This window comes from Prosopis cineraria, unplaced genomic scaffold (assembly GCF_029017545.1).
Source record: "Prosopis cineraria cultivar Desert tree isolate PC_DT_omini unplaced genomic scaffold, ASM2901754v1 PC13, whole genome shotgun sequence".
In the NCBI taxonomy this organism is placed as follows: domain Eukaryota; kingdom Viridiplantae; phylum Streptophyta; class Magnoliopsida; order Fabales; family Fabaceae; genus Prosopis; species Prosopis cineraria.
Window position 1 is genome coordinate 22,076,188 of NW_026555344.1, and position 17,586 is coordinate 22,093,773.

At 34.5% G+C, this 17,586-nt stretch overlaps 1 protein-coding gene and 1 pseudogene across 1 annotated transcript; both read left to right on the forward strand.

Moving 5' to 3' along the window:
* Positions 1–6,396: 6,396 nt before the first annotated feature.
* LOC129290274 (probable purine permease 11) lies at positions 6,397–8,531 on the forward strand. Its single transcript, XM_054926999.1, has 2 exons — positions 6,397–6,589; positions 7,069–8,531. Exons 1-2 carry the CDS (start codon positions 6,583–6,585, stop codon positions 8,154–8,156), a joined length of 1,095 nt encoding a protein of 364 aa, XP_054782974.1. The 5' UTR covers positions 6,397–6,582; the 3' UTR covers positions 8,157–8,531.
* Positions 8,532–8,682: 151 nt separating this feature from the next.
* Positions 8,683–17,343, forward strand: LOC129290273 (heat shock 70 kDa protein 5-like; annotated as a pseudogene).
* The last annotated feature ends 243 nt before the right edge of the window (positions 17,344–17,586 follow it).

Here is a 17,586-nt window from a genome sequence, read left to right on the forward strand (position 1 = left end):
TATAATATTCTATGGTACACTGCCAGTACTCAGTGTTGCCTTACGTATTGTAGGCTTAGTGTACTAAAGTGGTTAATGTATTGAATATTCGACACCTCTCAGTGGAGGAAGGAATTCGACATATAAAGTGTGAGGTTGAGTGCCTAGGCCAAGATTAAATTTGCTTTATAAAGGGTTATGGGGTACTACTTTAATTATAGTGCAAATATGTTTTCTAATTGTTTAACAACAATGTTTTTATGGAAACGAGATTTGTTTACATGTATTTTAATCATAAGGAATAGAAGTTGCACTTAAGGAAAGTGTAACTAAGTAAGGTACCTTAGATAGGCTAAGGAACCGTTTAAGGGAGATTTATAAATGTTATACTACCTTAGAGTATTGAAGTGGTCAATACTCGGGAAAGGTAGACACAAATAAAAGGTATGATCTCGGTGGGAGTTCACCAATGAGAAGGTGTGGACTTTTGATATTCTATGGTACACTGCCAGTACTCAGTGTTGCCTTTCGTATTATGGGCTCAGTGCACTAAAGCGATTAGTGTATTGAGTGTTCGACACCTCTCAGTGGGGAGGGAATCTGACATATGAAGTGTGAGGTTTAGTGCCTAGGCCAAGGTAGCCCTCACATGGAGAGTAAGTCGGGCTGGCTCTGGGAGAGAGTTAGCTTTGACTGCTCAGGATTCACGTCGAAGGGGCATAGGCAGTTCGGTAGATTAGATCATGCCTTATATTATGCTTTGTGCTTGTGGAGGTACAAGTAGGTAGTGGAGGTACAAGTAGGTATAAGATTTACCTGCGAGTTAAAGAATGCCAGGGGGCATTTTGTTGGTCATAAAAGGCCATATCCGCCTAGGTCATGCATTCATGCATTTTAAATGGCTAAATTATACTATGTTAAATTTATTATTTGTTTATTCAATTATGGCTTGCTTTGTAATAATCAATATAGATTTTTCTGTTACTGAGACTGTGGTTGTTTCACCCCTTTCTTTTCAATATTCTAGTTCCAGGCGAAGGAACCAGTGGAGGATGGAGAAAGGAGCAAAGCTAGGGGTTTTTTGTGAATTGTAAAGAACTGTAACCCCTTTCTTTTGTGCAAATATATTGTAATGTATTTAGGATTAGGGTGTCAGTAGGATATGATTATGTATATGTGCATGAATATGTGTGGATTGTATGGCTTATGTATGATTTTTGATTGCTTGTAGACTTGTGGCTAGGAAACTTGGCTATAGTATGTGTTTTTGATGGATTTATTTAGTAGACTAAGTTTCCATTACAAGAAAATATTTATTTTGATATATATGTGATTCCACAAGCAAATGCAAAGTGGTTGCATTGCAAATGGTGTGTTATGGCAAATATATACCTTAGATAGAGAGAGTGGGTGCGTGGGCCCCACAGAGATCTTTGAGCCAAGTGAAAATGTTTAATGTGTGTATTCATATGTGTATATGATATTTGGAATAGTTTTTGGCCACTCTTGTGTGATTTGTGCATTTTGGGGATTTAGGGTCCATTTTAGAAAATGGTACCCGAGTGGTCAAATTTTGGTATAAAGAGTTTTTCTACCATTTAAATGTTCTATTAGGTGTTTTTAGTCCTATTTTGATGTGTCCAAAGTGTTCCCACAAGTTTGTGACCATTAGAATGAGATTTGGACAATTTTGAAAATGGTTTTTACCAAAAACCTGCACTTTTGCATCTGGGTGTCTAAATCTTAATCCAACCGTTGGATTTCTCTAAAATTTGGGTCACAAGTAAAACCTTTTATAAGCTTCATGTGGGCTTTGGAATCATGTCAATCGGATATCGGACAGAGAAACGATGCACTCCAGAATTTAGTCTAGAGGAGCTGTCATGACAGCATGCTGTCATGACAGCAATAATTGATAATGTTGCAACGTACACGAAATTTAATCCGTCTGTTGGATCTTTCAAAATTTGGTATGCTAATAGTACTATTTAAAAGTGACATGTGAAATTTAGAATCGCTCTGATCGAAGGTCGGATGATGAAATGGTGCACCTCAAAAGTTAGTCCGGAGGTGCTGTCATGACAGCTTTTTAGCTCTCATGATAGCAAAAATAGCCAATCTTTCAACATGTCTAATTTTTAATCCGACCGTTGGATCTTTTTAAAATTTGGTACACTTATAGTACCCTTTGAATATCACATGTGAGCTTTAAAATCACTTTGATCGGAGGTCGAATGATGGAATGGCGCCTCCTAAAAGTTGGCCCAGGAGGGCTGTCATGACAGCAATAAATTACTGTCATAACAGCATCTTTTTATTCTACTTTCATCTAACTTGCTTCCGTATGCTATAGGTAAAACCTATAAATTTTTTTAAGGATTTAAATAATTTATTTCTTAAGTTGGTTAGAGGATCAACTCTTTAACACACTTAATTTATTTGAATTATGTGATTTTTGGATAACACTTAGGGCAAGTGTTTCAGATTTCTTGTCTAAATCCTATAGTTAAGATAAGTTTGGAGTGTTATATTTATAGCCCATAGAATGAAATAGGTGTTAGAGACATATTATGACCGTTTATAGTCATTGCATAGTAATTACAGCCATTAGTAATGTTTCTCGTGTGGCACAAAACTCATTCACACGTGAAATGGACATTTCACAAGAATAGTTGAAAAATCTTGCTTGAAACATGACAAATCATGCTTTAAATGTCATGTGATATTACATAGGTGACAAATCACGCGTGGACAAAAAGTGAGTCATGCTTTATTTGAACCACAAAGTGAAAATAAGGTTTCTGGGTGATGTTTTACGTGTGTATAGGAAGTAATTCATGTGTGACTTCCATTTAGTCAAAAACAATGTTTTTGGGTGATATTTTATGCGTGTATATGAAGTAACTCATGCGTGATTTGGACACTGAAGCTTTTTAAGGACGAATCACGCATGTGTGTAAGTTTTAATCATGCGTGTTTTGGAGGGTGCTACTATGTATAAATTCATAAGGATGTAACTCACTCAATACAAGTTCAAATCTAACAAATTATATATCGTTGGAAAGCTCTTAAAGTCTAGTTTTTAATGAAAAATTTTTACCCTCAAATTCAATGTAAAGTTTTAGATATAAGCAAAAGAGTAAATGATAATCAACTCTAAATAGAGTGCAAAAATAATATCTCAACACTCAAATTCTAAAATTCATATCTTTCTCAATAAAATGCCATTTTGAATAAATAAACTATCATTGAAAAGATGTTAGAGTCTATTTTCAAATGAAAAATTTTCACATTAAAATGATTTATGTAGTGAGAGATGTAATAAGAAACATGTCTAAAGGTCAAATCTAATTTTTTGCACAATTCTCATTTCAAAACTTAATTTCAAGTGTTCATGACTTTTTTAACTTAACTCCATTTTGAGTAAATATGAAAAATTTCAAAACTTTATGAAATTAGTAATCAAAACATTTCAAATTTTGTGAGATATATGTGATCAAGGATGAAAAAATGTGATTATAGAAAATTATATCTCACACTTTCTCTTAATAGCTAAATTGCATATTTTGATTTAAAATATTTTGAGCCAATATTTCATATCTAAATCAATGAGTTTAACATAAAGACTTTTAGCCTACTGATATTATACCTATGAAATCTAAGGCTTCCAAGGTGCATCCAAGCTTATATGAATGTTTTCATTCTTCTTAAACTCTTTTTGGATCATCTTTTTCTTTATATTCTCCCATCTTGAGTGTGGCATCCATGCTAATCATGATTTTTATTTCTTTCTCTTCATAGTCACTCTCATCTTCACTTCAGGCAACCCTAAATGATATATTATAAATAAAGTGGTTAGTTTAAATATCAACATGTATATGTTCAAGTTATGAAATATGATACTATGAACACTCTTGGGTATAGAATCAATTTAAGATAAGGAAAAATATGATAGTATAAAATAACTTTGATGTACACAAATCATTTTTGCAAATTTCATATAATATGAAATGATACAAGTAAAAATACTTTAAAGTATGGAACAATATGAGTAATAATACTTTAAAGCATTTGTTTCATAGTTACAGTTAACTATTATATATATATATATATATGAAAATAATTAGACATAAGTATAGTTAACTCATCAATATTTGTCATTATCAAAACTTAAGTTAAACATAATGTCACAAGCCATTATGTCCAACACTGTACACCCAACTCTGTTCATGAATTAATTTACATGAAAATTTTTAAGAGTGCTAGGTTTGGGTAGTTGAAAGTTCACAGTTAATCTCAAATACAAATAGAGATAAACAAAGTTTAAATGAGAACACAAATTTCACTTAGTTTTAGATAGCATTAAGAAGAGAAGAAGCAACTTACAACAAGAGAAAAACCAAAACCATGCTCGCTCAGACAAAATGGAAGCTTTGACACATAATGCGTACCTAGTCATCACTCAAGTCATCAACACTTTGAAGTAGCTCGAAACTCGTCATTAAAGACTTATCGATCACAAGTCATTTGATTAGGGCACCATGCGAAGAGATAGGGTTTTCTTTCTCAAAACTCATCGCTTACAACTTGCATCGCCATTGATAGTCCATTGGAAATGTCCCTTGCCGTCTTCTCTTGTTCAAATCACGTGAAGAAACTAAGCAAAGGGTGGGTCTTCATTTTCAAATTCCTTTGTTAAGATAGGGGCATTTTGGTCTAACCAGAATTTGTTAAATGAATAAAATGTTAAGTTTGATCATTCAAAAACATTTGGTTCTTTGGACTAATTTCCTTTCCAAATTGGTCATTTTCACCCATTTTCCCAAGAATAAAACTATATATAGAATTTTAATTATTTTGTACCATATCTTTTCTCAAACAATAAATTTACAATTGAGATTTTAGGAAATCCATTATCAAACAAAAAAATTTATGCCTTTAATATTTGACATTTGTTGATCACAAAAAATATAGTGCCCTCTAGTTTCTAGGGTAATTTTTGGCAAAATTAAAGGTTATTAAATATACTTTATATTTTTTTTTCAAAATACAAATATAGATTTATAAAATACTCTTCATTGAATAAAATAATATTTGTGAAATATTATATATATATATATATATAGAAAGAAAATATTATAAAGAAGAAAAAGTGATATTAGAACCAAGTATAATTAAGGAACCTGATATGTGGTAAAGTGCTTTATAATTACCTCTAAGAGTATCTTATAAATTAAAATAGAGAGAATATAAGAAATTTGTGTTATATTTAGCCCGAAATTATTTCTTAAAAAAATGACAATTAAAGATCCCTTAAGGACATTAATCCTAATTAAGAATCATAAAATTTTGAAATCCCAATTATGGTCTTTAATTGAGATAAAAAATATAGTTTGTCTTAAATGTCCTTGAGAAAAAAAAAACTCAATTATGTTGAAATCTCAATTATGTTGTTTTCACAATATATGTGGCAATTTTTCCATGTTGAGTTAGTGACTCACATTAGTGGATCCTGATTTGGATGTCATTTTTTCTTAAATAATCGATCCCCAAGTGAGGTTTTCTATTTTTACAATATACGATAGCAATTTTTTCATGCAACATTAGTATATCCATAAGTGGTCTTACCTATAAACTGACAAGCATCTCAAGGATATTTAAGACAAATTGCATTTTTTTTATCCCAATTAAAGTGGGATTTCAAAATTTTATGATTTTTAATTAGGATTAATGTCCTTAAGGGGTTTTTAATTTCATTTTCTCTATTTCTTATTTGTTAACAAAGCCTATAAATAAGTAGGTTGAGTCCAAAAGCCTATTTATCTTAAAATTAATCAATTTTTTTCAAATCCAGCTCTTATTGATTGGGTTCAAGACTTGGGCTTTTTTTTTTTAAAAAAAATTAAAACTTAATTTTCATATTATATATTATTTTTTCTAAAATGGAAATTATAATGTTAAAAAATTTAAAAAAAAATAATTCAAATTTAAATTTTAAAAGATAAAAAAATAGTCTAATGTCTGAATTTAATTTAAAAATGAAAAAATATCTTACTTTTTAATATTAAAACAAAAAATGGGCATAAATGTTGATATTGAAAAATTTAAATTTTATTGGGTATTACTTTTAATCTTTATAATTTTTTTTCATTGTTTTCAATATTTATAATTTTTATAATTTAACATTGTTAGAAATATAAAAACAAACATCTTCCAATTTTATTAAAATTATACGAACTAAAAATACTAAAAAATATAATAATTAAAAATAAAATTTAATAAAATCATAAAAAATAATGAATATTTATCGAAAATGAATATAATTTTAAAAGGCAGCGGACGATATATCTTTAATGTATGTATAAATATGACTTTTTTTTTTCATTAAAAAATATGACTATGAATGATGAATATTATACAATCTCATGACTTTTTGATCTAATCCGAAGCTCATTGTCTCCCACCAACACCACCGCCACCGCCACCGCCACCACCGATACCTATCTTTTCTGCTACTGCTCAACGCTGAGCCTATAATTAGAGGAGGAGAACGAACAATTGTATCTAGAGAAGCCGATTTTCTGAAGCTCAAGAGCCCCGAAAATGGCAGGTAATTTCACAAACTACACTAATTTCTTCGGTTCGATCATGGGCTTTGTTAAATGTCAATATCTGTATGTATTTATGTGTTTATGCATCTGTATCTTGAAGAGAGGTAAGTCTTTTTTATTGTCCCCTTGATAAGCCAGAGGTAAGTCTTTTACTGGCATGTATTTTGTGATAGTATTAAATTATTGAGAGATAAAATAGTTACAGTTGTAAAATATGACAGTTAGTGTTGTTCTGAACCATTTTTCACCGCTAAATTGTTGTTTAGATTTGATATCTTTTTCTTTTTCTTTTTTGGAGTTTATGCATTCAATTTCGTTATTAAAAGGAGGGAGAGGGCGCTTCTTTAGTTTGTTTGTTTGTACTTTGTATTGTACTTAAATGCTTGCTGCCCTCTTTTCTTGCGTTTATGGGTTTGATTTTGCCCTGATTTCTTCATTTCCTGAATGGAACTCAAATTGATTGTTTACCCAATTACAGATGATGAAGAGCCAATTATTGTAGGAAATACACTCGCTCAATCACCAATTAATAAATATAAGCGCTGGCAATGGTGGTCTTTGGTGGCACTTAACATAGTCTTTCTTCTTTTGGGACAATCGGTTGCTGTTCTTCTTGGAAGATTTTATTATGATCAAGGTGGAAATAGCAAATGGATGGCTACGTTGGTCCAAACTGCTGCCTTCCCATTTCTATTTCTTCCATTGTTTTTAATTCCTTCACCTCGGGAAGCTTCTACCTCTTTTCGACCTTCTATCAAAATTCTCGCCTTGATCTACGTTATTCTTGGAGTCTTAATAGCTGCTGACAATATGTTGTATTCTACTGGACTCCTATACCTTGCTGCTTCAACATATTCACTGATTTGTGCATCTCAGTTAGCTTTTAATGCTGTTTTCTCTTATTTTATCAATAGTCAGAAATTCACTGCCTTGATTATCAACTCTACGGTGGTCCTCTCTTTATCTGCTGCACTTATTGCTCTTAATGATGAATCAGAAGGTCCAGCTGGTATTTCCCATAGAAAATATATTATTGGTTTCCTTTGTACCCTTGGAGCCTCAGCATTGTACTCATTGTTGCTTTCCCTCATGCAACTCTCCTTTAAGAAAGTTCTGAAAAAGGAAACGTTTTATGTTGTTTTGGAAATGCAAATCTATACTTCACTTGTTGCCACTTGTGCTTCTGTTGTGGGTCTATTTGCAAGTGGGGAATGGAGAACTTTGCATGATGAAATGGAGGGCTTTGGTAAGGGAAGAGTGTCTTATGTAATGACTTTGGTTTGGACAGCTGTAGCTTGGCAGGTTTGTTCTGTTGGAGTTGTTGGCCTGATTTTCATGGTGTCTTCTCTGTTCTCCAATGTTATCAGTACTCTCTCTTTGGCTGTGACTCCCATTGCTTCTCTGATAGTGTTTCATGACAAGATGAATGGTGTGAAGATAATTGCTATGCTTATGTCTCTCTGGGGTTTTGCTACTTATATCTATCAGAATTATCTTGATGACTCTAAGTATAGAAGAATACAAGCTACTATTATTGGTAAATCAATTGGTGATGCTGTATGCTGAGATCACTATTACTTTGCTTGCTGTTATTCTGCTAGGGAACTTAAGATACCTTTTGCCAGTTTCCCCTTTTGACTTTGTATTCATGTAGAGCAACAAAGGATTTTACTTTTTTGTTTTTCATCTGTCCTTTAGTTTTGGCAGAACTTGTGACAGCTAGTATAGTTATGCCCATATTGTGGTTGACAATTTTTTGCTGATAAAACTCCTAATAAAAGCAGAGAATTGTCAGGTTCTTATTTGGGCACAGTATTCTCCATCTGATCTTCAACCATGGACACCACTATATTCTTTTTAAGTTCCTGATAATCATTGTAAGTTTCAGGATTTGAGTAATTTATTTATTTTTGACTGAGGAACCCCTCAGGTTACTTTTTATGACTTTTCAGGAAAGATGTGATTTCACCTGTTTCAATATATATATATATATATGTAAATTAATATATTTTAGTTGTGATGAAGTATTTTTGGTTGGTAGGAACTGTGTGCTTTTTTACAACTGACAGGCTTACAGCTGCACAGATGGGCTGTTAAATAAATCTAATATATACCTCTAAATCCTAGAGGAAGGTAAAATGTTCACAAACCATGATTAGATACGCTTCCTCCCTGGCTGCATTTTTCTCTATGATTTCCCCATTTATTTAATACTTTTTTTATTCCAGTGCTTCTCATCTCTTTTCTGTTTGTTCAAAATTCAAATTTAAAAACTGACAATATGATTCCAGCTAGCGACTCTCTTGAAAGGTTCTCTGTGAACTTTGCCTCCCTGTTTTTGGCAGCTGGGAGTGAAAGACGAAAGATGGAAAGCTCTCATTCCTGAATGTAAGTTAGAATGTTTTATTTGAAAGGTATATGTAGGAATTGGATCAGAATCGCGCACGTTTATTCCACTATTAGGGAGAAATATATACAAGTTACAGTTGACTGTACACCGAAATAATAAAGAAAATACTAAAAATAAAAAATAAAACACTCATTTATTCTCATCTACTTCCCCAATATAATTATATCCTTGAAAATCTGGAGTAAATAATTCTCAATTAATTTCTAAATAATTCTATATTACACTCCCCCTCAAGTTGAATCATAAATGCTAAGCATGTCTAACTTACTTATGCAGCTTTCAAAAGCAAGCTTATGTAACCCCTTGGTCAACACATCGGCTGCTTGGAGATTTGTTGATAGGAAGGTTAAGTAGATGATCCCATCTTCTACCTTCTCCTTAATAAAGTACCTATTGATTTCTACATGCTTTGATCTCTCATGCGGTACCGGATTTAGAGCCATACTTATGTGATAAGAAATATGGAAAATGCTACTTTAGAAGAAAATGATTGTAGCTGTGTTACTTTTCAATTACTTTTGTTTGTCATTTTCCTTTTCAGCAATTAGGAATATTTTACAATTTTATTTTGGCAAGTGGACAGAGGTTTCCTCATAGAGAAGGAAACCTCATGCCTATAAAAAGATTGATGAATTGTATTTGAGGCAGATGTGATGAATGAATTCATTTGAGATATTCTAAAACTCTCCCTCCAGTCTGTGTCCTCTCCTTCTCAGTTCCTCCTCCCTCTTTGTCTTATGCTTCCTCCTATCGTCTCTCTCTCTCTCTTTGTATTTTGTCTCTCCCCCCTCCCTGTTCTCATTCTCTCACTCTGTTTCTGTTGTACCTCTAGTTCAAATCAGTTTGAGCATGTGTGTATGTGTGTTTTGCATCAACTTGGTATCAGAGAAGGGCTCTGAATGCTCCTAGGCTATTTTCGCTGCTGGAGATCGGAGAAAACTTCATTGGGAAGCTTAGCATACTCTGTTTCACGCTGCTAGAGTCCAAAGCCACACTTCCCAATGTTAGATCCTAAAACGGATGCCACCATTGTGCTCAGGAGGGAAAATTCTATCAAAACCAAAAAATTGACCTCTGTTCGCTACCACATGTGCCGGTCACGTGCCGGAGGAGTCCCCTGCATGTGGTCTTCACGTGTAGCACGTGCTATCCCATGCGCCGTCCGTACAGTGTCACTAGAACCTAATTTACCTTAAGACATTTGATAGTAGTATTTGTATAACCTAGGACCCTTACCTCACACACAATTTGGCCTTATACTCGAGTCTAAGAAATTACCTTAGGTTAGTCGAAGTTTCTAATGGTTTTCCTAAGAGTTTTTTGAACCTTCAGAGATTACTATAAAGACTTCACTTGAATTGTTACCTATTTAGCATACGATCCCTGTGGAATTTTTGAATTCTCAGAGGATTAGCATTGTCAAAAAGGGACTTTACCTATTCAAGTGAGGGCAACTTGGGGGCTTTTTTTCTTAAGGTTACTAAATCCATCCCAAACTTATACTTTACTATACTACCTTTGTCATTGTATGACCATTCGTGATTTATATGATAAGCAAGCTTTATTATATTAAGAAATTACCACCCTAAAATTTGCCATGACCAATAACTCCCAAATCACCCAAAATTATCTTGAGGAATATGAAAGGGCTCAAAGGGCATATGTGGACCAATGGGTTGATGAAATTAAAGAATTCATGAACAATAAATTTGAAGAGATAATGGCTACAATTTAGTTAACATACAGACAAGATACAAGGAAAACAACTGAAGGGTTGCTTGAAAGACCTATCATTAGAGGAGAGTCAAGTCTTAGAAATGAGAAATTCCCAATCCATAATCAACCTAGAGGTAATTCCCTTAAGATTGGTCATTCTTCTAGAGCTATGGGTGAAAGACATAATAGACCATCTCTTCATGAGTGTACCAATCATTAGTCTGATGACATAGATGATACTTGGGATAGACAAGGGCTAGAAGAACAACATTATAGACCATACCAACTAGTCCATAGGAGTGGTAGAGAAAGCCTAAGAAGGACACATACTGATGACATCGCCAAGAAGGTTAAAGTTGAGGCTCTTGAATTTGATGGACGATTGAATCCTAGTACGTTCTTAGATTGGTTAGCCAACATGGAAGATTGTTTTAAATGGTATGACATGAGTGAGACTCAACGAGTTTGGTTTATAAAGATGAAACTCGTGGGATCTACTAGAAAGTACTAGCAAAATGTCTAAAGGAACATTGAGCGACAAGGTTATCCACCAATTGATATATGGGATGAAATGAAGGCCAAGTTGAAAGAAAAATATGTGCCTACTCATTATAAGAGTCAATTGTATGACAAATACCTCAATCTAAGACAAGTCTCCACAACTTTCGGGTATATATCTCGATTTGATGACCTTATGGTTAGGTGTGACGTGGATGAAGAAGAATGGCGCACCATTACCAAGTTTGTTAATGGACTTAAGCCATACATACTAAAAGAACTCAAGTCAACCTTTACATAGTCCCTTTAAGAAGCTTATCATAAGGCCTTAGAAGTAGAGTCTTTATCACAGTACTCGTCTGTCAAGTATACTGACATACAGAGCAATCAGTTTAGCCAAGCTCGAACTTCCAATTTGTCTGAGTGACTTATAGGAGTATCTACATCTAGTCCTAACTTTTCATTTGCACTTGCTCAAGCAACTGGGTTCGAGGGTAATACGTCTAAGCCTAGTAAGGCTATAATTCCTGCCCACCCTAATAATTCTTTTATTGAGTCTTTCGCTGTCACTCAAAGGGTCACATTATGTCGAAATGCCCACAGCGTACTCTAATTATTGACTCAATGTGAGGATGAGGAGGACAATACAAATGCTAACGTAGTCATAGATCTAGCTGAGTATCCTTCAGATGTCAATGAGGACATCATCATTGATGAACATGGATGTGAGACACGTTGAGTTGGAGTTATGCGATGTATTCTGTTTGTCTTCTTACCTAATGATTCATGGAAGTGAACGAGTATTTTCCATACTTTTGTAAAGTATGGAGACAAAGCTTGCAAGTTAGTGATTGATGGAGGGAGTTTTAGAAATGTCATTTCTAGTCAAGGAGTAACCCGACTCGGCCTCAAGACAAAAACTCACCTAGAGCCTTTTCATGTCGCATGGCTCGACAAATCTTCTTTACTAGTCACCCAACAGTGCCGTGTTCCTCTTCACTAAGGTGACTATAAAGAAGAGATTATTTGTGAGGTTCTTCCAATGGATGTTGCTTACATTTTACTTGGTCGGCCATGGCTTTATGACCATAATGTCATCAATCTTGGTTGTGAGAATACCTATTCATTTAAGCATGGAGGCAAGACGATCTTGTTACATCGTGCTAAGCCTGACAACGATGGCAAATACTCAAGTAAATCAAAAGGCACAAAACCCAAAACTCACAACTTGCATCTTTTGATAAAAAAAAAACAATTTATGCAAGAAAGCAGAGAAAATACAATTGTGTCTATTTTGGTATCCAAGATCTCACAAACGGATTGCCACTCTTTCAAAAATGCCAGAAAAGGTGCAACAGTTCTGACAACAATTCTAGGATATCACTCTAGATGAGCTTCCATTTGAATTACCACCAATGAGAGATATTCAACATGCAATTGATTTTATTCCAGGTTCACAACTCCCCAATCTATTGCACTACAGGGTGAGCCCTGAAGATAGAGCAAAACTTAACCGACAAGTCCATGGATTGTTGGAAAGGGGTTATATCTAGCACGGTATAAGTCCTTGTGCAGTACCTACTCTTTTAACCCTAATGAAAGACAGCTCTTGGAGAATGTGTGTAGACAACAGAGCCATCAACAAGATTACCATCAAGTATAGCTTTCCCATTCCTGGATTTGATGACATGCTTGATTTGTTGTCTGGATCTAGTTAGTTTTCAAAGATTGACCTTCGAAGTGGTTATCATCAGATCAGGATTAGACCTAGAGATGAATGGAAGACTGCCTTTAAAACATAAGATGAGTTGTTTGAATGGCTTGTCATGTCATTCAAGTTATCAAATGCCCCAAGTACTTTTATGAAAGTAATGACTCACCTTTGCTCATCCTTGGAAAAATTTCTTGTGGTATACTTTGATAACATACTAGTTTTTAGCAAGTCTAAAGAGAAACACTTCGAACATCTTGAGTTAATTTTGATGACATATTAATTAGTCATCATTCATGCAACATATAGGGTTTGAGTCTAATTTATATAATAAAACAATGTATAAATAATATAAAAATTGATATACTGAATAATAAAAAAGTAAATGTAAAATTTAATCCATTGAAAAAATTATATAAATAGACAATTTTGGATGGAAATATATTAAATAATAAAACTAATAAAAAGATATTATGAATCCTTAGTTTGTGTTAGTAAATTAATTGACCCCATGTACAAATAAAATATGATATGCTAATGAAGATTTCCTTGGAAAAGCAAACATTGAGAGCCAAAGTTCAAATGTAAATGCTTCCCCCTCCAAACTAGGATCCGTGATTATCTCTATACGTCTGTACTCATTAGGATAATGAGACACAGGTCATCCAAATTATTTAGATGATCTAAATTTAAGATAGTTATTTTATATTTTTAAAATAAAAATTTATAATAATTATAAAAAATTTAATAAATTTGTTAATCGCCAATCTAATTTAGAGTTGATTTTTAAGATAAAAAATTTAATACAAAATTGACTAAATAAATTTACTCTGGATGGTTAAAATTTAAAATTTGGTAACTTGTAATTTTTTTTAAAAACAATATTTTTTGAAAAGTGCTAGTTAGAATATCATTTTAATTTTTAATATTGTACCTACCAAAATAAAATTTATAAAAATTATAAAAATTTAATATTAAATGTGGATTGTTGAGGGTACATATGAATAACTAATACTCCCCTTATTTAAAAATGTAAGACATTTTTAGCTAAATCTTAACTTTCAATAAAGTAATTACCTATTTTTCAACTAATCTTGTCTTTTTCATATTTATCTTTATTAAACACCCTACAATAAATATAAATTCATTATTAATAGGGGCACTTTTGAAAAAAAAAGGTAATAATTACACATCAAAAGATTAAAAATACCTTACATTTTTTAACATCCAACTTTTCAAAAAAAATGCTTTACATTTTTGAATGGAGGGAGTATATAAAAATAATAAAAACTATTAATATTAAATTAGTACATTCAGAATAAATATACAAAAAAAATTAAATATATACATTTCAAATTAGTAATGAACACGTTTATTAAAAATTTTGATAAATTTTAAAAAAAATTGGTGATACGTATTTATTAAAAACTTTTATAAATGAGAGAAAACTCTTGAGTAACTGTGTTCGGAGTTTGCTTGACCGGATTACAAATTTCTGGTTCCAACAGCATAATAATAGAGATGGTCCGTAAAGTCTAGTTATCAACTGTGGATGAGTTTCCTCTCCTTTCCATCAACATCCCATTGATTGCGATATCTTCTCCCCCTTGCACTACTTTGATGACTTTATTTTCCAGAAACATAGCAATAATTAGACTCATAACCTATCTTTTATTTTATTTTTTTTCCTACTAATGTGCCCTTACTAACCCTCTCTTTGTAACTTCTTATCTTTTTCATTTGTTAATATAAATTTGATCTTTTTTATCCAAGAAGAAGACGATATTTATTAAAACCTTACAAATTTTTATGCCAAATTTCATCACGTGAGAACTATGGTGCTCATCCGGTGACGGAAACTGTTTCCCCAAGACACTCACGTTGGCCGTATTTGAATTAACGGAATTCTTTCAATTGCCATTTCTGCTCTTTCACTCGTTCTTCCTTCTTTATCCGTCACAAATCTGTTTTCTTCCTTAGCTTAGCATTCTTTAATTGATGGATTCCAAGAATGCAATCGCCATCGACCTTGGCACCACCTACAGCTGTGTGGCTGTTAGGCTCATAGCCAACTATGAAGGTAACCGAAGGACCCCATCTTGTGTTGCTTTCAATGATACAACGCTTCTGATCGGAGATGCTACCGAGAATCAAGCCGCCCTGAACCCCAATAATACCGTCTTCAACGTCAAGCGACTTATCGGCAGACAGTTTTCGGATCCTTGTGTTCAAAGACACTTGAAGCTTTAGCCATTTAGGGTCGTCTCTGGTCCCGATGGTAAACCTATGACCCTGGTTCAGTACAAAGGTAAGGAGGAACAGTTTTCAGCTGAAGAAATTTATTCCATAGTCGTGACAAAAATGAAGGAAGCCGCGGAGTCTTATTTTAGGTGAAATGGTAAACAAAGTGGTCATTACGGTCCCTGCTTATTTCGATGATTCTCAGAGACAGGCTATGAATGACGGGAGCTATGACAGGGCTTAATGTGATGAGAATCATGACTGAGCCAGCTGCTGCTGCGATTGCATATGGTTTGGACAAGAAGGCTTCGAGGTCTGGCAAGCAGAACTTACTTGTCTTCCATCTTGAAGGTGGTATTCTTGATGTTTCATCACTCACAATTGAAGGGGGAATGTTCGAAGTGAAAGCTAATTCTTGTGATACGCACTTGGTAGGTGAAGATTTCGATCGTAGGCTCGTGAATCACTTCGTGGCAGAATTCAAAAGGAAGCACAAGAAGGATATCAGCACCAGTGCAACAGCTTTGAGAAGGTTGAGGACTGCGTGTGAGAGGGCTAAAAGGACACTGTCTTCCAGAGCTTATAGGTATTGAATCTCTCTAGGAAAGCATTGATTCTCTTTGACAATTACCAGAGCAAAATTTGAGGAATTGAAAAGAGACTTGTTCAGAAATTGCATGGAAGCTGTCGACAAATGCCTTGAGGACTCGAAAATTGGTAAGACTCGAGTTGATGAGGTTGATCTTATTGGTGGGTCTACAAGGATCCCCAAAGTGCAGCGGCTTCTGCGGGATTTCTTCAATGGCAAAGATCTGTGCAAGAGCATAAACCCCGATGAAGCTGTGGTCTGTGGGGCTGCCATGCAAGCTGCAATTCTTTACGGCGAAGGGAATCAGGAGGTTCAAGACTTGCTCCAGCTGGTTGATGTTACTCCTCTCAGCCTCGGTATTGAAACTGAAAATAAGATAATGAATGTGTTTATTCCAAGAAACACAGCGATTCATTCCCACAAGGGAGGAACAGATATTTTCTACGGAGAATGATAATCAGGAAGCAGTGGAAATTAAGGTGTTTGAAGGTGAGGGAGCATTATCCGCTCACAACAACTGCCTTGGAGAATTTAGTCTGAGAGGAATCCGACCAGCACCAAGAGGAGTTCCACAAATCAAGGTGTGCTTTGACATTAATGTTAATGGCATACTGAATGTGCCAGCAGATGATAAAACGACAGGGTTGAAAGAGACAATCACGATCAAGATTGACAGACAGGGATTGACAAAAGCATTTATTGAGCGGGCGGTAAAGATGGAAGAGATGTACAAGACATTCCATTGGGATTTCATTGCGGCGTACAGAAGTCACATGAACTTGCTCCGCCTGCATTCCTCCATCTCCATGCCGGGTCCCGACCCTAGGTGGATGAGGGGATTAACGAAACTGCTTTATGTTTCTACTCTAAGCCATGGTATTGAAGGTGCTGGAGGTGTGATGACAGTGTCGTTTCCGATAAACACAACAATCCCTACAAGGAAGGTGCAGCTTTTCTCAACCTACTCTGATGATCAGTCGGGACTGCTAATTCAGGTGTATGGGGGTTAGAGAACAAGGCCAAGGATAACAAGTTGCTTGGACAATTTGAGCTCACAGGGATCCCACCAGCACCCAGAGGAGTTCCACAAATCAAGGTGTGCTTTGACATTGATGCAAATGGCATCTTGATTGTTTCAGCAGAGGATCAAACGGCAGGGGTGACGAACAAGATCACAATTTCAAATGATAAAGGAAGATCGGGCAAACAGGAGAATGAGCAGCTGCTGCAGGAGATGAAATACAAGGCACACAATGAGGAAGTGAAGGTGGTGGCTAACGAAATTGAGAGGGAAATTGATGAAACAATTGAGTGGCATTATGGAAAACAACTAGAACTGCCGGAGGGATATTTTATAAAACGCGAGAAATATAAAAGGTTGTACACTGAGCCGAATGTGCTGGATTCATCGAAGCGAATGCGAGATTTGAGTGAAAAATATTGCCAACGAAATGTTTGGTAATTTTTGGTGTGATAAATCAGTTCTTGTGTCTGAAACTTGTAATGTCTTGTGCTCAAGTTTGTTGTGTCAAATTCTCATTTTGCAACGTCTAAGTACATCAGATGCAATTTCTTTTTATACTTGCAATTATTCCTTACGGTAGATAACTTTTTCGTTTTTGGGCGGCCAAATGTTGCTAACTAGCTGGAAGTTTCACTGCTCCAGTATATTGGAAAGCAACAAACATCCGACTTGATTTGCTTTGGTGAACTCTTTCAACACTAAAAAATTGAGTAATAATTAACAAACCAGCAAAACATGCTGTTTGGATTGAAGCATGCTAACCACCGAATGGACATGCAAGGGAAAAGCCACCGAATTTGAGTTGAT